Here is a 27,673-nt window from a genome sequence, read left to right as displayed (position 1 = left end):
TTAATGAAGATGCCAGATGGGAGTATTATTTCTTTTTATTTTACTGTATTGCAAGGCATATCAACAAAATCAGTTCCTAAAAATATATATATATATATTACAATAGATGATGATGAACTTCAGCCCAACAGGACTCAACAGCGGCAGTCTGCAATAAAATAGAAGGGAAAATATGTGAATATTAATACGATTTATGTGCAACAATGAATTTATTTTATTTTATGCTAAAGGATGGTGCTGAAGCAGAAAAACATTGCTTGACATTTGGAAGAATTCAGTTTTTATTACCTATATATTTTTTGATAAAAGCAAGCAATTTAAATAACTCTTTTAAAGGATATTTTAAAGGATATGAAGTAAAGATGGAGCTCCTGTAGGCTCATGATTGAGGTAATTTGATGCAACATCAACATCATCTTAAACAAATAGAAAAAAAATCAAGCTTACAAATCTAGAAGCTATTATAATAAATATTCAGTACATTTTCCCCAACCCACTCCAACATACTGACAGCTTGAAAAATAAATACATATAGTGTTGATCTCAAAGTGATCCTTAACCCACCAGTTTAGTGTTTTTTCCCTCCTTTCTTTGAGTCAGCAGATTCCTGTTTAGGTTTTGCAGATCTGGCGAATTGCTAAAGTTTAAGTTAAGGCATAATCTTATTTGACAGAAAAACATTTGTAATAATAAATCCTAGGTGAACCTAGACAAAAACATAAATTCCAGCATGCCTAAAAACAGCCTTGAGTTGTCTAAAGTGGATTTCTACATGACTCTTTATCTATACATGTCTGTCAGAGTGTTAATGCAGAGAACGGCTGAAAACAAAGGATACCACCACAAGAGGTTTGTCGTTGAATATATATCCATTGGTTTCCTTTAAGGCCTTCTCCGCGCTTCTCTCACTGGGGAGTTCGATGAAGGCCTGACCTTTCATCCTCCCCTCTCTCATCAAAACAACATCAAACCTGACGGGAACGAGCACACTTATATATCAGCACATGTTCATGAAGAACTCGCCTTTATTCATCGCTCCTGAGAACAATGTTTGCTTTTCATTGACTTTGATTGTGATTCGAGGAGTTGAGGCCTCAGACAAGGGCCTGAGGCATTAGACAGTGGTGCTTACATGTTTCTCTCCTCCTCTGAGGAGATGTCGATATACCGGCCATAGATGAACTTCAGGTCCTGCGGAAAAGATCGAGCTGGGTTATATATCTGGTACTAAAGCGACAATTATCAGCTGTCAGGCTGTTCTAGACACATGCTGATGTAGTCGTATGTTATCTTAAGAATTTGCTATATATAGAATACAAATATATACGGTATATTTGGAGTATACTGTAATGATAAAGAGTAGTGATATAGGTAGCACATTATTTTACAGTCCTGTCCCTGTACATGTGCATACTATGTACTTATTATAGTAATTACAATAACTGGGTAATAACTAGGTACTGACCCTGAACCTACCCTAAACCTAACCTTAACCCATGTTAACACGTCATATTACCCAGTAGACATACACGTGTATTGTATTTAAAAAATATATACACATATATATATATATATATTTATTTCCAAGACTATTATCCAGATACTTACTTTTTCTTCAACTTGCTTTGCAATATTCTTAACGTAAAGCCTGCAGGTTGGTTCTCCGGGTTCGTAATTTTTAAACACAGACATTTTCTTTATCTCTGTAAATGTAAAAGAATCAATAACAGAATAAACTAATACAACAGACATACACAGTCATGTGAAAAGTAAATCTGAAACAAAGTCGATAAACGAATGACTGGCTGACTTGAAATAAATACCTGCTAGTAATCACTAGCAAACATCTGAAACATACAAACAGTCGTATGACGACAGCCTGGTGTGCTATCAAATAATAATTTCCTCTTTAAAGACCGGCTGCATCTTTCTTGTTAACACTTGAAGCCAAATTCTTTAGTAGAGCTTCTCAATTCTATTTGATGTTCGGTGTACCAAAAAAAAAAGAGTGTGTTTGCGTGCGCAATTTGAGAGTCTTTCACCATCTCTGGAGAGTCTGCCTCTCTCTAGCTCTCTCCTAGAGATGAACTCCGAGGGGATGTCCTCATCTTCCTCCTTCTCTTCCTCCTGTCTGGGGACCGGAGCTCTTGGATAGATCTTCCCGAACCCTACTGAGGCTTCCTGAGCGGAAACCTCCTTCTCTGCCATGTCTAGGAAGAAGTTGCATAAACATAATTAGAGCGTGTTTTGAACTGTCACGGTGCTCAATTTCAATCTGTTTGTGAAAGGCTCCCTGTTGCAGATTTCAATGATGACAAGTGAAAGGCGGCACAAAGTCTTGTGTGAACGCGTATCAAAATGACAAGCCTTTGACTCTTCAAAACAAACTAGAAAGCACAGGATTGTTTTCTTGTCATGCAGAAAAGCAGAATCGATTCCTGTAATCAATAATAAAAGGCACGTAAATTCAGATAAAGTTGAAAATCCAAGCCATAGGAAAAACAGGCGAGTGTATTAATCTCAGAGGGTGACACTGGTGTGTTTGCGGGGGGTCACACTCCATGGGGTTTCCTTTCAGGTTCTTTCATAGCGCAGTTAGAGATGTCACCTGGCAGTTGGCAGTAAGCCGTAAGCAATCGCGTATGAGGAATTATGGGAAGCAGCGAGGCTAAACAAATCCTCTGGAAACTTGTCTGACAGATCTATAGTGCCTAATGTGTACTAGAGCAGGAAGTGCTGATAAGTTCCCTCAGAGAGGTGGATTTCTTTGACGTTTCTCGTCATTTAAACATCAGTTGAACACAAGTATAATGAAAATAACTACCGGCCCTGTGCTAGTTTGTTTTATAAAGAGGGTTAGGAAAGCTCTTTGACTTTGAAAGGTTTTCATCTCTGTTTTTGGTCATAGACATTAATGGAAAACAAACAGGAAGATGAAGTAAACAAAAGACCGGGAATCTCAATTTGAGAGCAGAGGATTACTTTTATTTGCTGTGTCTGCATGTGCCAACATTAAATAATTGCTAAGATGTATTCGCATCGAAAAGTTTAGTGTGTATTTTATTTTGTTTGATAGTTCCGTCATTCCTGATTCGTAAATTAGGTTTGCACAACAATATATTGAAATAAAACTGATATCATAATAAGGCTCAGTGAGATAATTCAATTGTAGCCTGGGCAATTTGACAAAGTAAATATACAGGTCCTTCTCAAAAAATTAGCATATTGTGATAAAGTTCATTATTTTCCATAATGTAATGATAAAAATTAAACTTTCATATATTTTAGATTCATTGCACACCAACTGAAATATTTCAGGTCTTTTATTGTTTTAATACTGATGATTTAGGCATACAGCTCATGAAAACCCAAAATTCCTGTCTCAAAAAATTAGCATATCATGAAAAGGGTCTCTAAACGAGCTATTAACCTAATCATCTGAATCAACTAATTAACTCTAAACACCTGCAAAAGATTCTTGAGGCTTTTAAAAACTCCCAGCCTGTTTCATTACTCAAAACCGCAATCATGGGTAAGACTGCCGACCTGACTGCTGTCCAGAAGGCCATCATTGACACCCAAAAGCAAGAGGGTAAGACAGAAAGAAATTTCTGAACAAATAGGCTGTTCCCAGAGTGCTGTATCAAGGCACCTCAGTGGGAAGTCTGTGGGAAGGAAAAAGTGTGGCAAAAAACGCTGCACAACGAGAAGAGGTGACCGGACCCTGAGGAAGATTGTGGAGAAGGACCGATTCCAGACCTTGGGGGACCTGCGGAAGCAGTGGACTGAGTCTGGAGTAGAAACATCCAGAGCCACCGTGCACAGGCGTGTGCAGGAAATGGGCTACAGGTGCCGCATTCCCCAGGTCAAGCCACTTTTGAACCAGAAACAGCGGCAGAAGCGCCTGACCTGGGCTACAGAGAAGCAGCACTGGACTGTTGCTCAGTTTTGCATGTCATTCGGAAATCAAGGTGCCAGAGTCTGGAGGAAGACTCGGGAGAAGGAAATGCCAAAATGCCTGAAGTCCAGTGTCAAGTACCCACAGTCAGTGATGGTCTGGGGTGCCATGTCAACTGCTGGTGTTGATCCACTGTGTTTTATCAAGGGCAGGGTCAATGCAGCTAGCTATCAGGAGATTTTGGAGCACTTCATGCTTCCATCTGCTGAAAAGCTTTATGGAGATGAAGATTTCATTTTTCAGCACGACCTGGCACCTGCTCACAGTGCCCAAACCACTGGTAAATGGTTTACTGACCATGGTATTACTGTGCTCAATTGGCCTGCCAACTCTCCTGACCTGAACCCCATAGAGAATCTGTGGGATATTGTGAAGAGAAAGTTGAGAGACGCAAGACCCAACACTCTGGATGAGCTTAAGGCTGCTATCGAAGCATCCTGGGCCTCCATAACACCTCAGCAGTGCCACAGGCTGATTGCCTCCATGCCACGCCGCATTGAAGCAGTCATTTCTGCAAAAGGATTCCCGACCAAGTATTGACTATTGAGTGCATAACTGAACATAATTATTTGAAGGTTGACATTTTTTTTTGTATTAAAAACACTTCTTTTATTGGTCGGATGAAATATGCTAATTTTTTGAGACAGGAATTTTGGGTTTTCATGAGCTGTATGCCAAAATCATCAGTATTTAAACAATAAAAGACCTGAAATATTTCAGTTGGTGTGCAATGAATCTAAAATATATGAAAGTTTAATTTTTATCATTACATTATGGAAAATAATGAACTTTATCACAATATGCTAATTTTTTGAGAAGGACCTGTATATATGCTACCGGTTCAGAGTGAACCACATAATTTACACACGTGTAGTTCATGATACAGTGTCTAAGAACAGCTTGGTTAATTTACTGTAAATTTTACAGTACAGCTGTTCTGAGACGCTGTGAGCTGCATGCGCGTAAATGAACATACAGCGCCTTCACTCTGAAACTGCGCTTCAATCTAAAACTGCCAGAACATTTGTTGGATACCCATCAAATTAAAAGCTTTATGGTATGCAGTTTGAAAATGAACAGATTAAGACGTAAATACTGCCCTACAATGGCAAAAGATCTTAACTTGCTAGAGTGTGGAACTGAGAAAAATGACTTTAAAGATTTGAAGTTGTCCCGCCAAATTAATTAGGACACTGGAAATCTGGCAATTAGATGTTTTAGTAATGAAAGTTGTCTACATAAAAAAGTCTTGAGCTCAAACTTGACTTTTGACCACTATTTTAAAGTTACTGTACTCTGCCTTTGTATTGTCAGCAAAACGTGAGAAGTCATGCCAAGGCAAAAGGCTTAACTTCCACATTATCAATATTTGATTGCTGATTACCATTAACAAAATCATTATAGTAACACCTGTATAAAATCTCGTGATCATGATCATTTATTTTGTATGATTTACAATTACTTATAGCGATCTACTTATTGCTATCCTGTGCTTTGGTTGCATTCTGATGCCATTATTAATACATTAGACATGACAAAATACCTCCATAGCGGTAAAGAGTATCTTCGATTGGTACCGAGCGGCATAAGACTTACTAAGCGTGCATTCAAAATGATCACGATAAAACAGATCCTCACGCACATTCGACCCGGGGACTGGTTTATAACGGTGGATCTGAATGACGCATACACTTTCACATTCAGATAGCCCTCATCACAGGCGCTTCCCGAGATTCGTGTTCGAATGTATCGCGCTCCTCGTACGTTCACGAAAAGTACGAACGCAGTGCTTTCCCCTTTGAGACTAAGTGGGGAGCTCGTTCTGGACTACCTAGACGACTAACGCATTTATAGCACAACCTTCTGTGTTCTGCGTCTTTTCAGTATGCGGTGGTTTCAGCTGTCTGCCCTATTATTGTGCTTGTGAACTTCGCTCGTCCCGTGGATTTATTCTGTGTTTGTATGTATAACCCGGTTGTAACAGCTGGTCTGATGTCGTATTCACCAGTACACTTGTTGCTGCATTATGTTGTGTGCACAAATATACCCTTGCTTCATTATTATCACTCCCTGTGACATACAGGTCCTTCTCAAAAAATTAGCATATTGTGATAAAGTTCATTATTTTCCATAATGTAATGATAAAAATTAAACTTTCATATATTTTAGATTCATTGCACACCAAATGAAATATTTCAGGTCTTTTATTGTTTTAATACTGATGAATTTGGCATACAGCTCATGAAAACCCAAAATTCCTGTCTCAAAAAATTAGCATATTTCATCCGACCAATAAAAGAAGTGTTTTTAATACAAAAAAAAAAGTCAACCTTCAAATAATTATGTTCAGTTATGCACTCAATAGTCAATACTTGGTCGGGAATCCTTTTGCAGAAATGACTGCTTCAATGCGGCGTGGCATGGAGGCAATCAGCCTGTGGCACTGCTGAGGTGTTATGGAGGCCCAGGATGCTTCGATAGCGGCCTTAAGCTCATCCAGAGTGTTGGGTCTTGCGTCTCTCAACTTTCTCTTCACAATATCCCACAGATTCTCTATGGGGTTCAGGTCAGGAGAGTTGGCAGGTCAATTGAGCACAGTAATACCATGGTCAGTAAACCATTTACCTGTGGTTTTGGCACTGTGAGCAGGTGCCAGGTCGTGCTGAAAAATGAAATCTTCATCTCCATAAAGCTTTTCAGCAGATGGAAGCATGAAGTGCTCCAAAATCTCCTGATAGCTAGCTGCATTGACCCTGCCCTTGATAAAACACAGTGGATCAACACCAGCAGCTGACATGGCACCCCAGACCATCACTGACTGTGGGTACTTGACACTGGACTTCAGGCATTTTGGCATTTCCTTCTCCCCAGTCTTCCTCCAGACTCTGGCACCTTGATTTCCGAATGACATGCAAAACTGAGCAACAGTCCAGTGCTGCTTCTCTGTAGCCCAGGTCAGGCGCTTCTGCCGCTGTTTCTGATTCAAAAGTGGCTTGACCTGGGGAATGCGGCACCTGTAGCCCATTTCCTGCACACGCCTGTGCACGGTGGCTCTGGATGTTTCTACTCCAGACTCAGTCCACTGCTTCCGCAGGTCCCCCAAGGTCTGGAATCGGTCCTTCTCCACAATCTTCCTCAGGGTCCGGTCATCTCTTCTCGTTGTGCAGCGTTTTTTGCCACACTTTTTCCTTCCCACAGACTTCCCACTGAGGTGCCTTGATACAGCACTCTGGGAACAGCCTATTTGTTCAGAAATTTATTTCTGTGTCTTACCCTCTTGCTTGAGGGTGTCAATGATGGCCTTCTGGACAGCAGTCAGGTCGGCAGTCTTACCCATGATTGTGGTTTTGAGTAATGAAACAGGCTGGGAGTTTTTAAAAGCCTCAGGAATCTTTTGCAGGTGTTTGGAGTTAATTAGTTGATTCAGATGATTAGGTTAATAGCTCGTTTAGAGACCCTATTCATGATATGCAAATTTTTTGAGACAGGAATTTTGGGTTTTCATGAGCTGTATGCCAAAATCATCAGTATTAAAACAATAAGAGACCTGAAATATTTCATTTGGTGTGCAATGAATCTAAAATAAATGAAAGTTTAATTTTTATCATTACATTATGGAAAATAATGAACCTTATCACAATATGCAAATTTTTTGAGAAGGACCTGTATTAGTCCCGCATCGGCTTGGCACTCTGCCAGCTATCTGCATGAGTGTTTCAACCAGGTCCGGTACCCGAAATAGGTGAAGCGGGGCTTAGTTATTTGTAGTATTCGACTGCTACAGCATGTGTCACATTTTTTCTGTCAACTCTGCATATATCCTTCGCGATCGATCAAGCGGGTTCAGACCAGGCTACTAAATGCTCTGACCGCGTTTGTGCTGGACAAAGCTCTGAGGACATCAGAAGTTACAGGGACTGATGGCAGTACAAAGGGTACACCGTAATTTCAATTTTAATGGACAGTAAAACAAAGGCAGAACACCGTAAAATCTGATAGGTAGCATTATTTGATAGAACACCGGCAAGTAACTTCATATTGACGCACAGCTAAACAAAGGCAGAGTAGCCTACCGTAACTCAATTTGAGCATTACAAAACAAAGCCAAAGAGCGGTAACTGGTGTTACAGTGTTCTGCCTTGGTTTCTCATGGGCTTTTGAAAGTTACTGTTAAGACAACCCATTATTTTCTCGAAACAACTAAGTAATTGACTTAGGGCTGGACAATAATTCAATATCAATATATTTCGCGATATTATTTTTTTCGATAACGGTGATATGATTTTTAAACACATTTTCGATTTTTCAATATACATAGCAGCATTTGTCACTGACTGACGTAAGGCGCGCAGCCGTCAGAAAGAGCAGAACACAATTGGCTACTTTCCTGATGACGTACACCACAGACACGCAGCCACTGCTCAGAACAGCGGATCTCCAACGCGGCAAGTTTCAGCCACAGTATGAGCGCCCCTGATACCAATGCAAATTTGACTGAACGAGCTTCCACAAGTGAGGAGAAAGCAGACGAAATAGTTGATAAGAGAGGAAAGACTAATTCAGTGGTATAAATTCAGTGGTGTTTCGGTGTTTTAGCGTGCTGCAAAATGTGCCGGAGTGTGACTGCCGAGTCCGACTAGCAGCGGGAACACATCAAACGAGGATCAGGAGATAGACTGTGCCGATGCGCGCGTCCGCGATCCACACTCTAAAAATAGCTCACCGAAAGTTCTAATGAGCAGGTATCGCTCAAGCGGCAACCTCCCTGTCTCCCTCTTGAAACCAACACGGAAGTGAATTAAACTGCAATTCATCGACTGGCCGCTTGAGGCTGACTGCAAAAGTGAGCCAAATCTGTATCTCCCCCATGTTAAAATGCCCAACTTTACAGCCGAAAAAATTATGTTTACAGCCTGGTGGCTTAAGTTGTTTTGGTCTATACAGCTAATTTTGCCCTTCATGACAACTGTGAGGGGGGTGAATTTTTTTATAACTCATCCGTTTAAATTATATTAAGCATTAAATTCCTGCATAATCAAGGGCGTGGCCACTTGAGTGACAGGTGGATTGCCGCTGCTGTTATTACTAGCCGTTTGTCTGCTCTCTGTTAGCCATCATGTCACCTCAGCTGATTCCAGCTGCTGAACTTGTCATCTCTGCCGTGTTTGTACTCTTTTCGGGATTATTTCATACAGTTTATTACACGCCGCCCTTATACCTTCGCCCACGCCGTTGGATTCCGTCGTTGTCGAGTATCGAGAGAACAACCAGCGCTGTTCTTCAGTTGTTTTCCTCTGTGAACATGCACTCATGGATGTCTGACAATATCGTTGCTTTTTGGAGTTCAGATTTAAAAACGTCTAAGGTATAGAGGCCACACTCGTTCTGCTGTAACTTACCGTTGATCTTACGGAGCAGATAGACTATGTTATAATATGCTTTTAGTGTTCAATAAAAAGTAACGTTACCGTCAGATTAAATCCTGCAGGTGTCAGTGCTTTCTTTTCGTCCCTTAAATGAGCGCGGATTTCTAGTGCATTACTTGAACTTCTTAGGTAATATCTATCAGAATTTAAAATGGACTGAATAAAGCTCTCTACGAACTTGACGTGCATTGCCGCGCTGACTGACATGTATGCGCATTTATCACTGTCACACACACACACACACACACTCAGAGCAAATATTGTAAGTTACTGCATGAGAATAATAATGCATCACAATACACGTTAGTCTCATGGTTAGTTATGTCTTTTAACTATTATAGTATTTCCAAGGGCAAAAACATAAACTTTAACTATTGGCTTTAGGTCTACTTCAAGTCAGCTGTCACTTTAGCGCGAGGCCAGTAGCACATTAGCTTAGCCTGAGCAAACTCGTTCACGTCGAGCTAGGCGGGCGTAGTTTCAGCATCCAGGCACCTCAACACCACCCACGTCCCGCCTTTTTGCCCATTTTCGCTTATCCGGGAGTGACGCACTGTGACGCGCTTCCAAGATGGCGACGAGTGACTCCGCCCACTTTAGGCTTCAAAAACGCTCTTCAGAAACCTACTGGTGACGTCATGGATACTACGTCCATATTTTTTTACAGTCTATGGTATCGCTCCCTGTGAATGTCCTGACGCGTGCACAGACACGCACACGACGCGCAGAATCCAGTTCTCTTTCTTTAGCGCTTGAATAATAACACACACATTTATGCCAAAATGTCCATTTTGTCAATTGTATCCTCACAAGAACAGTCTAAATGAGTTAAATAAAATATTAAACGATAGTTAAGAGTAGCCTAAATGAGAAAATTAAATGCGCAAGATCCTCTCATCAGCGACAGATCTTAAAGGGACAGCAGCCAATTCTGTCTGTCAGTTAAGTTAACCAAAGAACAAAGGGGAACAGAGCAAATTACTCACTGATCTTGTCTAAAGAACGTGTGTAGCTTTAATAAGGATTAATCTATATTTAATTTATAATTTATGCAGTGCAGACTATTTGATAACCTTATTCAATTTCTGTATATTTCAGTTTTATTTACACACAAAACATTAATGGTGAACATTTTTGACTTTATAAAATGATTATCTCAAGTCTTGAAAAAAGTAAGACATATTTTTGTTATACATAGTTTAGTAGCCTACTTTTATTTTTGGCAGAATTTATCATTATAATCAACTTAATTATGTCCTGGATTTTGTAACACCATAGTCCCTAAATTTATGTAAATGCAGGAAATGGGATTTAAATCGGAAAAAAATTCCCCCATTTTGTTTACCAAATGTTATGGCAAATGTAAATTTAAAAACAGAAATGCATTGCCATTTTACATATTACATTGTCATTTTGCATATTACATTTCAAACTGAATATTGCTACCCATATGCTTTCATAGTCTTGTAGCAGGTATTGAGAAGAGAATATTATTGTTTTGATGGGTTATTTCATTGCTTCATGTAGTTTGTTATGGTGCAGTAGCGAAAGACTCCAGCAGATTTCATAGACTTGGCAAATTCATTTTTCAGAAGATTGTAGGAACAGACATCTGTTATGGGCGTTCTTGGCAGTTTTTCTGAGGCTTTTATATTGTTCATATCGATATCGGAATTATATCGTATCGACGGAAATTACCGTATTTTCCGGACTATAAGTCACACTTTTTTCATACCTTGGCTGGTCCTGCGACTTATAGTGAGGTGCGACTTATATATCAAAATTACCAAGATTTACTCGTCACAGGATCGCTGACGGCCCCAGATTATTATTTGCGAGTTTTTGATGTATTTGTGGTATGACGTGAATGCATCATTTGCCGAAATTGGGGATGACATTACCGTCTACAGCCACGAGAGAGCGCGCTATGCGCTCTAGACTACAGCTACAGACTACACTTCAGTGATGTGGAATAAGATCGCGGGAGCTGGGTGAAATTGCTTTACCGATAACTGTTGGACTCGCTGTCTTGTTATGTTATTTTATTTTATTTTATCCTATTCAGCCTCTCAGGTATGTTCTTTATGCTATTGTGTAGCTAACTGTTGATGTGTTACGTTAACAACATACCGGACACATATTCAGCCTGTTGTTCTTTGTGCTATTGTGTGTAGCTGAATAACTTAAATGCCTTCTGTTTTAATGAATTAAAGTCTGTTTAAATAACTTTTTCTTGGTCTTGGATTTTGTTAAATAAATTTCTAAATAAATGCGACTTATAGTCCAGTGCGACTTATATATGTTTTTTCCTCGTCATGACGCATTTTTGGGCTGATGCGACTTATACTCCGGAGCGACTTATAGTCCGGAAAATACGGTAAGAAATATATCGTGATATAAAATTTGGCCATATCGTCCAGCCCTAAATTGACTCAAGATTCTTATCCACAAGATAAAGGAGGTCTTGAATGAGCCAAAAACATCAATAACTCATTTTCGACAGTATTTTGCCTTTGCACGGCAGAATACTAGTCCTGTAATTGTACAGTAAAATAAAAATAATTTTATGGTACAATGGTTTGAATTGGTTAAAAACAGTGCGAATGTGGCCTATGAAAACTCAAGTGGAAAGAGATTTTTTTTTTTAAGTTAGAGCAAACGCAAGTACATCCAAATTTTTATATAGTATATTTTATATAGTAATAGTTCAAAAAAGTAATTATTTGTTTTCTATGCAGATGCACTCCCCAACAAAATCACCCCAATTTTTCTAGAATTAACAATTCTTACCAAATAGAGCTATTCAAGTCATCTGGTGAAACTTCCTATAGGCCTACTTGTTCATATTGCAGAAAAAAAATATTGTTGTTTTCCAATATCATGCAGCCTTATCCCAAATAAAGTTTCAGGGTTATCCTGACACAGGGGAGGGTCTCGGCGCCTCATGGTGAGAGCAGCTCGGTCTGCTGACAGCCCGATACATTAAATCTTCTCTCCAGCTGAGTCACTATTCTCAGGGCTAATTGCTGTGTTAATTGAGCAGGTCCGCTCAGGATGGATGGGTGAACCTGGGGCGCATTCAGTGATGCCGGGCGGATAGATAAATGAATGATGGGATAGAAGGAGTGGCGGGGGACCTGCAGCCTTACCTTCAGTCGCATCTGCGATTTGCCGCTCCTGATTCTGTCCGGGCCCCTCGAGGATGGTGGAAACCTCAGCCGATATATGGAACTCAATTTTTTTCTGTCCTAGCATCTGAGGTTGCTCGAACACGTCTGCTGGCTGCAGGGCTGGGCCTGAGGGTCTGAGAGATACAACATTGACCAATCAGCAAATCTCTTTGTATTATTGAAGGTGATCTTTTGAAACTATAAGGCGTTGTTTAATTTTATTTAATGAATTATAAAGAAGCTTATGGTTGTGTGAAATGCAGCTGAGAGTTTACCCATGGGAATCCGGTTTGGGAATAAACAGGAAGTCTTTTAGTTTGGGTTTCTTTCTCTTGGAAGAAGTCTTTGCTCTCAGCGGTCTTTTGCATGGCTGGTTAACAAGGCCCATCAGTCTGATCATCCTTTGTGGAACGTAGGGAGAAGAAGTGTGAAGCTATTAAACATGTATGGCTTTTGAAAGCAAGGCAAAATACAGCAATGAAACAAACAAACTGAACACTTTGCAGCTTTTAGCTGCCGACATTCTGGAGGCTGACAAACTGTCATGAGAAAACGTGCCGATGCATAGTCAAAAATACTATCACATTTATTTTTAGGAATTTTGATTTTAGAAATCTAGCAAGCACAATATTTGTTAGTAATCTGTCTGTCTGCAGGGAAAATGCCCAGTAAGGCCAGAAAAAAATTTTTCATTTTTTTTTTCAATATTTGTTGATATTTTGATATTGAACATTTAATTGTACATGCTAATTTCTAATATTTTTACATTTAGGACTATGGTTAAATTATACATTTTGTTATGGAATAATACTGCTCAAAAGTTTAGGGTCAATATGATTTTAAAATGTTTTTGAAGGAAGTCTCTTATAATAAAACGAATAATATTGTGGAAATGCAATATTAAAATAACTGTTTTCTTTTTTAATATGTTTTAAAATGTAATTTATTCATGTGATAAAGCTTAATTTTCAGCATCATTACTTGTCATTACTAGTCTTAAGTGTCGCATGATCCTTCAGAAATCATTAATGAAATCATTCAGAAATCATTAATGAAATCATTCAGAAATCATGATTTTCTGCTCAGGAAACATTTGTTATTATTATCAGTGTTAAAAACAGTTGTGCTGCTTAAAATTTCTTGACATAAATGTGTTTACTATCTTGATCAATGTGTTGGTTAATTGAATGCATCCTTGCTGAAAAAAAGTATTAATTTATTTTCGACAAAAAAACGTACTGACTCCAAACATTTGAAAGGTAGGGTGAAAGATACTGCCTCTTTTAATTTAGCTACTGTATTTTCGCAGTGACTGACCGAAGTACTCAGTAGGGGGTGATAGAGTTTGTTCAAATGTCTGTGAGATTTAAAGGAATAGATTCTGTCATCATATACTCACCTTCAAGTTGTTCCAAACCTGTATGAATTTATTTCGTCTGCTGAAGATATTTTGAAGAATATGGGAAACCAAACAGTTAATGGGCACTATGGAAGTCAAAGGGGCACATCAACTGTTTGGTTACCGAAGTTCTTAAAAATATGAAGAAAGAAAATCATACAGGTTTGCTATTAACATGTTCACAGTTTCTAAGAAACACTGTTGATATTTGAAATGAACCCAAACAAACACACAGCTCCCTTCTTTAAATCTCTCTCTCTCTCTCTCTCTCTCTCTCTCTCTCTCTCTCTCTCTCTCTCTCTCTCTCTCTCTCTCTCTCTCTCTCTCATCATGAGTACAGTGCCTGGTTCAACCCACTTTCAACAGCGTTTCTCAGAAATCGCTTACTGTACCTTTAACTTTTTACTAACTCTATAGCTATAGTAGGCATGGGACGATTACCGGTTTCACTATAAACCACTATAAAATGTACTGACGGTTAGTATTATCGTTTAATATTTAATTATCATTAAAACCGTGTTTGATTATAGCGATTTTAATAACATAAATCCTGTCCAGCCAGCAACAGTTTGACGCAGGAGCACAGCGTGCAATGTAACTGTTGTTGTTTTTTTATTGGAGAAGGAATGACGGAAGGCAGTGACCGTGCTCGGGAGATTTTTCAGCCTTTTAAGAGGACCAAATCTGAGTTGTAGTCATATTTTTGCTTTTACAAAAGACCTGAGTGAAACTTAATCGAGGATGGTCACCCTGTCTGCAGAACATGCACAAAAAATTTGCTGCAATAGTGGGAAACACCGAGTTGTCCTGTGTGACCATCACACACTGTTGTAGCGAACGCAAGGCAAGTTAACTTTGATCTCGAAAACTACGTCTGGGAAATAATTGGACACAAAATGTTGTTTTGAGTTGAAATATTTCCTCACTCACTTGACATAAACGTGAAGCTTCCGCCAAGAAAAGTTCGCAGCAAGTGGCTTTGATCCAAAGACGAACGAACAAGTTCAAACAAGACTATTAAGAGTGACATTTAAGAGATAATAATGTATATTCATTGTACACTTATTACACAGATTTTTTTACTACATAATTACGGGACATATTGAATTGAGATTAATGTTTTAGCCTAAATCTTACCCGTTAACGTTAAATCAATTTTGTACAGTGGACAAAACTCATCAAGGCAAGATGATCGCAACAATATTATCAAATTCTGTAAACAATAAATCAACTCTGATTTCAATTTCAAAACAATCAAAAATGGTGACGCAAGACGGCAAGTTGTATTTGAATGAAATGAGAGCGCGCATCCGTTGTGTGATATAAATGGATGTGCGCTGAGTTATAATGCGTTGTTATTGACGACGGTCATTATAAGGAATGAAATGCCACAGAATCTTGCTTTAAAAAGTGCATAGAGCGGCTTGTTTTATATGTTGTTTGTTGATTTTCAACATAAAACTTGCTGAAATGTTTTCGGTGTGAGCATCAGTTCTTTTTGCACACTTTCATCTCGTTTTAACAAAACCGTGATAATATTGATAATCACAATAATTTTGGTCACTTTAATCGTGATATGAAATTTTCATACCGTCCCATCCCTAAGCTATAGAGCCCCATTTGGAAACACTGAAGAATGCAACACATAGTTTTCGACACACTCAACATACTTTACAACTGATTTTCGAATTCAGTTCGGATACATTTCAGAACACAACTTCCTTGCATTCACTGCGCTTCAGACATTTTTTTGATTGCACGCATCTACTAATAATGTCAAACTACTTAAACAACTTGTAAATCAAACAGAAAGATGGAAAGCCAGCTACCTCTCTTTATCTTCCTCATCTCCACTCTCATACTCGGATTCTTCTTCACTGCCCGACGCCCCCTCCTCATGCTCGGGCAGAGGAGGGTTCTGTGGGGGGAAGGGTGGGGGCATGGGCGGCAGTGGGCCAGGGGGCATCTCAAACTGAAACGGTGCAGATGAGGGGGTTACACCTCCGTGTAGCTCATCAATATTAGCATAGCACTTATATTGATGGGATTCAGTGAAACGCAAAGCATCAGGGATGAGGTTGACTTTAAATTCAGACTTCAATTTAAGATAAGATAAACATTCACAAAAGCGCATATACCAACTCACCATTGGCGGACGAGGCGTCACCGGCCCGAATGGGCTGGGGAGGTTCATCTTATTCATCAAGTGAAGAACCTGTGCAGGAACATGTTAATGTGATGAAAAAAGGAGTGTGTGTGTGTGTGTGTTGTTTTCACACACCTGGTGCTGCATATTTCTTGGGCACAAACATTAATTGTGACCCTGGCTCCATATGTAACCCAGATTGCTGTGTTGGAATATATTTAGGCTCAGTGATGTCTCTAAAACGGAGCTCTGAGCAACAGATGTAATGCGTTTAAAACACCAGCCTGTTAGAAGAAAGCTAGCGCCACCAAAAGGCAGGCCAGGAAATTAAATTATATCATGCTGTTTCACAAAGCGGTGCGGTGTAGCTTAAGGGAAACTGTTAATACATCACTCATCCCTCCCACATAAGTGCGATATTAATACCATCAGAATAATTCCCTCCAAATATTGTGGTTTGATGTTTTAGGGACTGGACTTGATTAAAAAAAATCACATTAGTGCCACTCTGAGAGAGCTGAGAGAGAACGTTTTTCTGTCTTTTTTACCTGATATGAGCTAAAAGAGGGAGGGAGAGAGATGCTGGTACACAAGAGGTAATCATATAGATGTGCTTGTTTACACATTCCCAACATGAACTGATAAATAAAACAACAGAAAAAGATAGGGGGAAAAAATACTTTGTTGTCTCTACTCACTTGAACGTAGAACTTGGGTACGCTCAAAAGTGTGTGTGAAATGTTTGTCAAAATTCCACTTGAAGGAGGAGGGTATATATATTTCAGCGTTGGATTTGATTGAAATTTTAACCTGCGGGAGGAAAGAAAAAAAGCATACATGAAAAAATTGCCAGTCGTTCCAGAAATGCTACCCATGACAAAATGTATGAACATAATGATGAAGCATAAATGTAAGAGCGAGGTACAAATATTTGGCTGTGTTTGGTAAATGCCCACGCCTGCATTCAGGGACGGGTGAGCAGCTACCCTAGCTACAGTTACAGCTACAGGTTACAAACAAAAAGTAACAAATTAAAAAAAAAAAATTGCCAACATTTTAAAACTACATTTTATATTTTATTATTTTTATGATTACAATCAGATTATGTCAATTCTGTATGAATTTACACACTATAAGTAAGTTTGTACCATCATCACTTTTATTATACTACTACCTTCACCATTACTGAATATTATTACTATAGTACTTAATTTAGGGCAGGCAATGTTTAAAATATTCATAATGATTTTGCTGGTAGTATAAAATTAAGCTTTTAATGTATTTAAGTCTCATAAAGTCGCCATTAAACTACTAGTTTAATGATCCTTGCCAGTATGGGAGGAGTAAGATTTTAGTACGATTTTTAATTATAATATTTGTAATAATTACAATTAAAACAAATACCCAATTCCATTATGATTATTATTATTTATTAATAAGTTTGATGATAATAACAACAGCAATGAGAATTTAAGTGACTGCTATTAGATATAAAATTATATATATAAAACATACACTGATGAGCCAAAACATTATGACCAGTCACAGGTGAAGGAAATATCGTTGATCATCTCTTGCCAAGGGCCAAATTGTTATGGTAAGGCAACTGTGTCAGAGTATCTGTGAAACAGCAAGGCCTGTGGGTTGCTCCTGGTCAACAGTGGTGAGAATTTCCCAACAGTGGTCATAATGTTTTGGTCATAATGTTTTGGCTCATGTGTGTATGTGTATATATCATCATAATAAAAAAAGCATATTTAGCTGTTTAAAATGTAAAAAGTAAAATGGATACTGTGAAAAAAAGTGTTACCCACAACACCAACTCCAAGATCCATCTTTGCAACGGACTTTCCCTCACAAGCCAAATGCTTTGAATTTCCTGACTCTTTCAAGTTAAATTTGATTGCACGTTCTATCATGGAAACGGTCTGCACCTCATTCAGAGCATCACACCACTGAAAAACACGCTTTTCAAGCGACCCTGGTCTCTGCACGAGCTGCTCTGGTGGAATTAAATAAATAAAAATCTGTCACAGCTCCGCTCGTTAAGTGAGGGTGAAGTGCGGGTTCCTTGTGCAAAATTATATCTTAGCCCACGGTCTCTTTATCAAAGGCCACCTGGTGCCACCACATGGCAAGAGCAGACGGGCTGTCACCGCAGAACAGACACTCTGAGACATGGGCCTGTAATTGGACATGAGACGGATGGTGACAGCCACTCGCCAACTTCCTCTCTCCCTCTTTCTCTTTTCGCTATGGGCACTTCCTACAGGATTACCAGGGCTTGAACTACTGACACCAGGTACGGGATGTCAACCGAGAGCGTTAGCCTGTCTCAAATCTCCATTGACATCATAAACACAGTGACACAGTGAGATCGCAAATGCGAGAGAAAGTCAATGTGCTGATCAAACAAACACAGATGCATGTGTACACCTACCCCAGACTGGGAGCAATGCTGTTGTCCATCATAGGAACATTGTGTTGTTGTTGTTTTTCTTTCTTCCCCTTTTCAGCTTTAGCACCAGCACCACTGAAACAGAAGGAAAACTTTTATGGGGGGGTGTATTATTATAAATATAAGCAGTGTTGGGGGTAAGGCATTACAAGTAACGCAAGTTACAAAATCAGATATGCTAGTAAAGTAACGCAAATTTTACATTTACAACAAAATATCTGAATTACTTTTTCAAATAAGTAACACGAGTTACTTTGTTTTCCCATTTATTGATTGACACCTCTCCTGTCCCCATGTTAAGAGAAACTGGAAGTAAGTGCAGAGGTGTTGTGTGCGCTGTGTGAACATGATGGTTATTATAGATCTACTAAATGTGAGCATGTATTTATCTCTATGCATCTAATTTGCATAAAAACAGATTCAGTATTTGTCAAAATGAATAAAAACAGTGAAATGCAAAATCATAATACGCAAACCTGCAATAATTAAATGTAAATAACACAAATATACTTTATGCATTTAATCTCACTTAATTAATCAATGTTTTTGCTGCTGACAATCAATGATCCAACTTAACCATACCAAATCAGCAAAAATGGCTTTAGATAAACATCACATTTATGTTTTATTTTTTTGTTTTTCCTATTTTTCTACAACCCAGAATGGTAGCACAGCTGAAAGGTTTGTCAGGCGTGAATTTGCATTTGCTTCAGTCTGACGATTATTCATTTCACTTTTGGTGTGAAAATGCCTTTACATCTGCTGAAAATAGAACTTTTAGGTTGTTTTATTATTATTACAAAACAAACAAACAAGCCCAGCCCAGGTGAGGAAAAAGTCATGCTAAAGTATAAAAAGTAACACAACTACTTACTTTTTTTAGGGAGTAATGAAATATTGTGATGTATTGGACATTTCCCCAACGCTGAATATAAGGGCGTTTCTTCAAATATGGAAAATTTTTTGGTCATGTGAACTATCTTAAAACATATTTGTCATAAAAACTAGTTTAACTTGTCTACTAACAATGTTCATCAGTGTATATACATGCATTATGGGAAAATTGTCATTTTTCCTGAAACATCATGAACATTTCCACATCATTTCTTTTTATGAATTGTGTTTAATATGATTATGTGTTGGAAATTATATTTTTAAAATTTTTAAAATCAAACAGCAGACCATTATGTCTTGATAAGGCTAATTTCACAGCTATATTTGTATGTATTCTTAGATCTTTTGTAATTTTGTAAACGATGTATATAATCTTTGTGAATATTATCACTGTTTTAAAAATATTTAAATCAATTTAGTTTGTCCTGAGACAAGGATCATGCAAATCTATTAAAAAAATAAATGATTTAAAACATGAACATATATATATATATATATAACCAAATTAAATACGCTTGTTTAAATCAACCCCTGTCACAGAAAAGTGCCCATATTTGAAGAAACATCCATAAGAACAGTAATGATAAAATATAGAAATGGACAGTTAGCCAATCAGAGACACGTTTAGACAGTGTGTATTAGAGGAGGGAAGGAATAGGAATAGCTGACACTCTATGGTTATGATTGATTTTGCCATTTACCTGTTAGGCACAGGTGGGTCTTTCAAAACACTGACATTGTCTTGATCTTTAGCAAACTCAACCACTAGTGTGTGACCAAGGATTCTCAGCTGATGAAGTCTGTTTAACGCCTGTGGGTGAAGAAAAGCTATTTGGATTAGTAACATGTTGAAGCCATCTCTTAAACCACATGAGGAGCATGTGTATTTTAATTTTACCTTAGAGGCTGAGGTCTGACTGCTGAAAGTCGCAAATGCCATATGCTTCTGCAGACGACAACACAATCAGGTCAGCTGTATTTATTCATTGCATCATTTACCCACAGCAGTTTGCAACTTTTGTACTTCCAAATCTTATGACTTACTAGTGGTCCCTTTTCTGACAGCGCTCTTACGGAGGAGGCACCAAAATATTTTAGAAGATCCTCTTTCTCATCTCTGTTGAGTTCTCTGGGCAGATGGCGTACGATGAGGGTTTTGCTTTTCTTTGTTTGAACGTCGGCCTCGTCCGTCTCTGCCATGATTCTACATTCAAAGACAAACAATTAAGTCCATCAGCAACTTTGTTAGTCCATGATGCAAATGGCATGTGCATCTTTAAAGTGAGCAGAGGGTAAAAAAAAGCATGTTTTCTTTGTAGTTTAGTGAGCTAAAACAAAGACTTGCTGCATTATAAAAGTTACAAGTCACCTTCATTTTGATTCTGTCTACAGCTTTCCCTTACATTGCACACAAAATTAATGTTTTTAACATCAATATAAATGCAATAATGTGCATAAAATATTTAACCAAATTAATGTTCCCAATCTAAAATAAATAATAATACATATTTGCTACAAATTTGACCAATACATTTTTTTCTTGAAAAGCCATTATTTTATTGCAATTATCCTAATTTCCCTCACTACATTCCAAAATACTGCAACAGCAATAACTATATCAGTCCTGCCCAGACTCATTAAAAACATCTGAACTGTAAAAAATTTCAACATTATAATATAAAAAATAAATTTCATTATTTTTGCATTGGAATAATAATAATAATAATAATAATAATAATAATAATAATAATAACAACATGTTTTCACATTAACGAGAACTTGAGAGGGACATAAAAGACTGTCCATAAAATAATTAGCTTCAAACTGGTTTCACAATATTCATCTAGACAGTTATTACTTTCATTATTATATATCATTAGTATATTAAGTACAAATTAAAATGAAATACAATGCATGGGATAATGCATTTTAGTTATTTTCAATACTATGACAGAGCATACTTTCTGCATAAATACTGCAGCGTGTCTGTCCGGAACTGAAGTTAAGCCTCTATTGTTGTTCAGGGGGAATGAAGTCCTGGAAACACAGTATCTGCACAGGCTAAAGACTAAAGAGGACTATTCTTATATCTGACCCTTATCAAAGACTGAAACATACGTTGAATTTGCATTCAAGGAGTAAGTTAACAGGCTTAAGATTTTGTTCGTAAGTAAACAGTTTAAAAATGAGCAAAGGCAAGTTGAGAGGTTTTGTTGTGAAGCGAGCCTGACAAACATTAGCAGCAACAGAAAACAGATGAGTACAGATGAACGACCACTTATGGTTAAAATAAAAAGGAATAAATAATGCATTGCGCTACTAAAGAAATATAGAGCAGCATAAAGATAATAAATGACACAGTGATGGGTTAAGAGCGAGAGATATGAGACACACATACCCGGTTCAAATTCACCCTCTTCCGCACTGGGTTTGTGGGCGTGTCTAATGAGGTCAAGGAAATCTGATACCTGATTGGTTGTTTGCGGGTCATTTCCTTCACTGATTGGTGCGATATGGACATCAATCACAAATGGTAAACTTCCAGAAAAACAACAACAACCTTTTTGGCCAGGAGATGGCACTGCTGGTAACGGAATTAATCAGGATCAGCATTTTAGTCTTCATGTATTCAGTAAAGATGTGCTTAACTTTCATAAAGTGTTGAAATTATAAGTAGTCTATATATTAAATGAGCGGTTTAATTTAATTAGTAAAAAAAAAATATTGTTTGTAAAGTTGCAATATATATTTTTCTAATAATGTTGGTAACTGGATTGAATGGTTGAGCTTTGAATGCGGTCAACGTGTATTCGTGTCAGTGTGTCAAACACAAGCTGACTTTTATAAGTGCTAATGGCTTCACTCTACTGTTTTTTTCTCCTGTAATGCTCATACTATGTGGAGATCAGACACATGTGTGTATGGCTGGCATATAACCAAGTCAAATCTTTGCCTCCCTTCTTCCTTCCTAGTCATACTGCCCCTCTGTCTCCTGAGTCCTACTTATTCAGTATTATTTTTCCATGACACCCCTTTTTCACATTTTCAAGAATCCATATTCAATGAGCTTGAAAGATAAATGTATCGTGTGGTAAGTTGGCAACAGTTTATATTTGCCTAGGGTGGCCTAGCGGTTGCAGATCTGGATTGATTGTCACCATTGTGCCTTATAAATAATTTTTTTTTTTGCCAAATTCCAGTTCCATGACATATCGTCTGTTAGTTTTTCATTTTTGAGTTATGAAAGGTAGTTGCAACCTCATTAGTACACAATTTCAAACTCGATGACAGCTTTTATGAGTTTGTGTTGTACTTTGGTAACAGTCACAGAGAAGTGACCCTGGTTTAAGGGCCAACTTAACTTGGAGATCGTCCTCACCATTGTCAGACAGCCTCCAAATTCCAGTGCAAATGAAGGTTGTTGTTTTTTTTTCTCTCCATTGCGGCCAACATGGGCATTCCTTGCAGGGGGGAACAATGCCCCCTTTCAGTCTGTCCGGCTCTGAAATTTCACAGGTGAAGGGAGGAGCGGAAGGTATCTAATCCCTGGCCTGAACAGCCAGAGCCTGGATAGAGCAGGGATCGGGACTGCCCGTCTCTGATCACCCTTTCAGCTGGCCCGGCTAGTGACAGAAACGTGTCAAGAAGGAAAGGTTTGTGCCCCATCAGCATTGCCTTGTGAAGCATAAATCATCTATCATGCTGACTACTCGTGGTCGGACAGTACTGTGAACTCTCTAGAAGCATGCCGATCATTGTTTAATGGTGGTGACGGATGTTAATGTAAAGTAGTTTGCAATAAAATATATTATAGACCTAATAACTGGTTAATGTTTATTATATTGTGTTTTTTGCAGTATGTTTAAATGGTCATGTGATGTTATAAATATTTTTTTTTAGATAATGCATGCAGTCTCTCTCTATTTTTATTTATTTATTAATATTGTATATTTTGCAGCTTATTTAAATGGTCCTGCAGCATTACAACATAATTTTTGCAAGTAAACCATGTAGTCTTTCTCTCTCTGTGTATTTATTTAGTAATTTTTTCAGCTCTTTTAAATGTAATGTGGTGTTACTAATTCATTTTTGTAGGTAAACCATTGTAGTCTTTTTTTCTATTATTTTCAGTGTTGTATTTTCTGCAGCTTCTAAAATTAATTTTTGCAGGTAAGCATGTAGTCTTTCTTTCTTTCTTCAAAAAATACGAAATAAATAAGAATTATTTATTTATTTCGTATTTTTTGCAGCTACTTTAAATGATCCTGTGGTGTTAAAAGTGCATTTTTGCAGTTAACCTTGTCTCTCTCTATTTATTTATTTATTTATTGTTTTTTGCAGTTAATTTAAATGGTCATGTGGTGTTACAAATAGATTTTTGCAGATAATCCATGTAGTATAAAAATAAAATTATATATTGTATTATATTATATATTGTATTTTCTGCAGCTCATTTAATTGGTCCTGTGTGGTTACAAATTAATCAAGTAAACCATGTAGTATTTTTATATATTAATTTTTGTATTTTTTATAAAGTATTTTTTGCAGCTAATTTAAATGGTACATTTTTGGAGGTAAACCATGTAGTCTCTCTCTATTTTAAAACGAAGGGTCAAAATTTATAGAAATTCATCGATCAAATCAAAATTAATAGATTAGCAGTGGTTAATGGACAAAAATACAGTTGATTTTTATTGAATATTAATTGTTCTGATGACTATATTAAAACAAACTGATTCAGAACGGAATCCATATAAGAGTTTAAAAGCCAAGATTGAACTGTACCACTGTGACCATAGACGCACTGCAATGTGCCGTGGGCAGCACAGCAAGTCTGAGTTGTTTGCTAGTAACAAACATTAATTTGGGTGCGGGTGGGTGTGGGGGGCTAGAGATCAGTGTAACAGGTCTGTCTTTAGTAAAAGTGCTTTCTGGATCAACATGAGCAGAGACACTACATTCCTCTAGCTGTAATTTATATGACAGCTCTAAAACAAGCCTGCTGTCCTTGCTGTAGGCAAAGCATTCTTAATCCCAAATGTTCAGAAACAGCCGGAGTCCTATGTCTAAAGGAAAGTAAATAAACAGATAAACAATCACAAATTTCCTGTTTATTCTCTTTGGGAATGTATGTGTGCTTTTCCCATTTTTCATGAATTCCTGGTTTAGACATATTTTTTTTTCTGATACAGCATAAAGGGAAGCAGAGGCATCACAGGCTGTTTTTTATACAGTTATTTTAAGACGCTTATAAACTTTTATCCTGCCACTTAGAACATTCTTAAAGGGATGGTTCATCCAAAAATGACAAGTCTATCATCATTTACTCACCTTCAATTTGTTCCAAACCTGTATGAATTTCTTTGTAATGCTGAACAAAAAGGAAGATATTTTGAAGAATGTTGGTAACCAAACATTTGTGGGGAACATTGACTGCCATAGAATAGGGGAAAACATACTATGGAAGTCAATGGGGCCTGTCAACTGTTTGTTTACCGACAATCTTCAAGACATCATCTTTTTTTTGTTCAGTAGAAAAAAGAAACTCATATAGGTTTGGAACAAATTTAGGGTGAGTAAATGATGACATAATTTACATTTTTTGGTGAACAATCCTTTTAAAGAAGTGCATATGCATGCTGTTTCTTGCCTTCCACCAAAATTGCATCAAATATTGAATTTTGTGGCTTTTAGTCCAGGCTTTTTAGCATACTCCTATATGTATTCAAAATTGTTTCGTAGCAGATACAGTATGTGCGTTTAATATTTACAGTCTATTTGATGAAAATTAATAATATTGATTGAATCATTTATGAGCAATAATATTAATGACTCATCATGCACTCACAGGTGTTTTTGTCCAATACAATTCTCCCTGAAATGACAATGTCTCTGCCCCTAAAAATAACTACTTCTGCTTTAGGAATAGCAAATTGCAAATAGTGTTCAAGTGTGATGTAAATTAAAGTTATTGACTAATTTAATTGAGGAAAAAGCATTGACGTGTCTTTGTTGAAAGTGTATGGTTTAAAAATGGCGGAAGTTACAGCAAAATGACTTTAATTGCTTAGCACCTTTAAATCACATTGACAGTGAGGTTGACGCAGTTGCTTCCATTTGCTGTCTTCCTGTCTTTAAAAGTAAAAGGAAAGATTTAATCAGAAATAATTCCACAGAGGAAGGAAGCTACATTCTGTCTAAGTAATTCCTTATGTCATTGGGTGCAAGCATGCATCAAGAAAACAGACGAGATCTGTTGCTATTATCTAAACCACCACTTTCAGATCTCTCCTACTCCATCTTTTTCTAACCTCCTCTCTCTGTCTGGTTCTTTGACTTTCTCTCCAAAAGGCCTTCAGCACCTGTCAATGTCTAAACAACATGGTTTTGACACATAGTGCTTCTACTTGGGGGTTGTTTTGGGTCTCAGTCAGGTTGTAATTGTGACAGATGAAACCAGTGGAGTGGATTCGAATGATCATTTCTTTAATTAGTCCCAGGACAACAGAAAATCAAGTCCATATGATGGTGATATCAGCACAAACCAGATTCCTGAGCAATGTGCCATACAGATGTGAGTCCAATACAATGGGAACAACCTAGCCTTTGTGATGCCTTGCTCTGGTTTTGATATGACAAAAGACACTGAAGCTTGTGACAGAATGTGAAGCAGACAGATTTTCCATTTTGCAAGACAAAATTGCGGATGGTATTTAAAAAATATATTTTGTAAAGCTGTGATCCTTTTTTTTTTTTTTGTAGTTGGTAGGTTGATATACAGCAGATGCACATAATACCAGTGCTCCAGTGTTTTCGGACAGTGACTTTGCTCCAATGTTCAAAGTGATTGTTTTCTAATGTTTCCAGACAGTCACTGTTGTTGGCTATCCTGTGGTTTCAGATGGCACCTGTGCGCCAGTTATTTCAGACAGTAAGCTACCATTATCCAAGTGTTTGTTTTCCAGTGAATTCAAACAGTGACTGTTCTTTTCAGTGACTATTTTGCCAGTGTGAATATGAATTCTAAGTAAAAATGTGTGATCCTCTCTCTCTCTTCATGTACCATCAATTATGGGAGTTATAAGTCCTGTGGCATCATTCCCTTGATCACAAGAGCTTTGAACTGTGTGGCTTTGACTGGAGCTATCATAGAGCTGTTTTGACAGATCAGCCAGGCTCAAAATGGGTTCTGCATTGACATGTAATATCAGATTAGAATCACTTGGGATGTTTTCAGAAAAGTCTTGCCTCATGCACACATTACTCGATGTGTTAAATGGCTGACCTTATTCTCATGTTTCAACGTCCCCTTGTGGAGGATTTGAGTTGAGTTTGTTAAAAAGGAATTTGAGGCAGGGCGCTCCACACTTTAGAAAAAATGGGAGATTCACAAATCAAACCATGTCCTTTGGGCTGGGAGGAACCCAATGTTTTACTTTTGCATAAAGGACTTTGCAGTTTTCGTTTTGTGAAGTGATTTTTTGGTTATACTCAGAATGCTCATAGACTAGAAGTTATGTACATAATCTGAATTAATCATTTAGATGGAAAGTTCGAACGAGGTTCATTTTACACAACAAAGAAGGGCCTTGTTAGTTTGGGAATTAGACAAGGCTGAATTATTAACAATTAAGGAATACCCTTCGATGCCAAACCATAACTGCAGTTAATTGCTATAGCAACGTAGTTTATTACTCAACTTAGCAGTGCATAAAGCTTCAAGGTGACCACAATGTTCATGGATGTGGAGGACATGCTATTTTGGCTCTTGAGCACCACTAATAAGAGATTTGCTGGGCAGTCTAGCTGTATATTTTCTTTTGATCTACGTTTCATGCACCTCACCCAATGCATAGGCCCTACCAGGCAGAATTATCCCAGCTAGCAATTATCCCGGTGATGCTGCGCTCCACCCCACACGGACCACATGGCCTTGAACACGTTTACCATAACCTCTAGCGGTCTCCTCCTTCACCCTGGTTATACCATTAATGATCACTTTGATGTTGCACACATGATTTCTTTCTCTTTTTTGTCTTTCCTGAAAATGTCTTAATTGCTGTGTGGCCAGGCAATCTTGAAATTCTTGATGTGTAGACAACCTGTCCCACGTTTTGTGGGATATGTTTGCACAGCCGTCATGTTCTAGAGTGGGGAAAATAATCAACCAATGCATTGGTTGCAAGATGCTCTGGTAAAAATGCATTTACTGATGTATAGTC

At 37.8% G+C, this 27,673-nt stretch overlaps 1 protein-coding gene across 2 annotated transcripts; it reads right to left on the bottom strand.

The window, feature by feature from the left end:
* Nucleotides 1-17: 17 nt before the first annotated feature.
* Nucleotides 18-21,895, bottom strand: rnpc3 (RNA-binding region (RNP1, RRM) containing 3). 2 transcript variants are annotated; one of them, XM_077245051.1, is made up of 16 exons: nt 21,850-21,895; nt 20,496-20,655; nt 20,350-20,397; nt 20,153-20,262; nt 18,540-18,632; nt 16,798-16,909; nt 16,100-16,168; nt 15,783-15,925; nt 12,830-12,955; nt 12,534-12,688; nt 2,043-2,210; nt 1,609-1,703; nt 1,133-1,191; nt 839-971; nt 565-637; nt 18-416 (listed from the first exon to the last, which is right to left on the bottom strand). In XM_077245051.1, the coding sequence occupies exons 2-15, from the start codon at nt 20,649-20,651 to the stop codon at nt 569-571; spliced, it is 1,536 nt and encodes a 511-aa protein (XP_077101166.1). In that variant the 5' UTR covers nt 20,652-20,655; nt 21,850-21,895; the 3' UTR covers nt 18-416; nt 565-568. The 2 variants fall into 2 exon arrangements, with proteins under 2 accessions (XP_077101166.1, XP_077101167.1); XM_077245052.1 differs by having other exon boundaries at nt 18-148.
* Between the last annotated feature and the right edge of the window lie 5,778 nt (nt 21,896-27,673).

Source organism: Siphateles boraxobius, unplaced genomic scaffold, assembly GCF_051911475.1.
Source record: "Siphateles boraxobius isolate OS27281-9 unplaced genomic scaffold, OSU_SipBor_1 26, whole genome shotgun sequence".
In the NCBI taxonomy this organism is placed as follows: Eukaryota; Metazoa; Chordata; class Actinopteri; order Cypriniformes; family Leuciscidae; genus Siphateles; species Siphateles boraxobius.
The sequence above is the reverse complement of the archived record's forward strand: the minus strand, read 5'-3'. Positions and strand labels throughout refer to the sequence as shown.

Excerpts from the sequence above, each read along its gene's own strand:
- rnpc3 (XM_077245051.1), bottom strand. The coding sequence starts at position 20,651 with ATGGCAGAGACGGACGAGGCCGACGTTCAAACAAAGAAAAGCAAAACC. Across the intron at positions 972-1,132 it reads TCAGAGGAGGAGAGAAACAT|GTTTGATGTTGTTTTGATGA; the intron begins GTAAGCACCACT and ends CGTTCCCGTCAG. Across the intron at positions 638-838 it reads ACGACAAACCTCTTGTGGTG|CAATTCGCCAGATCTGCAAA; the intron begins GTATCCTTTGTT and ends CTTAAACTTTAG.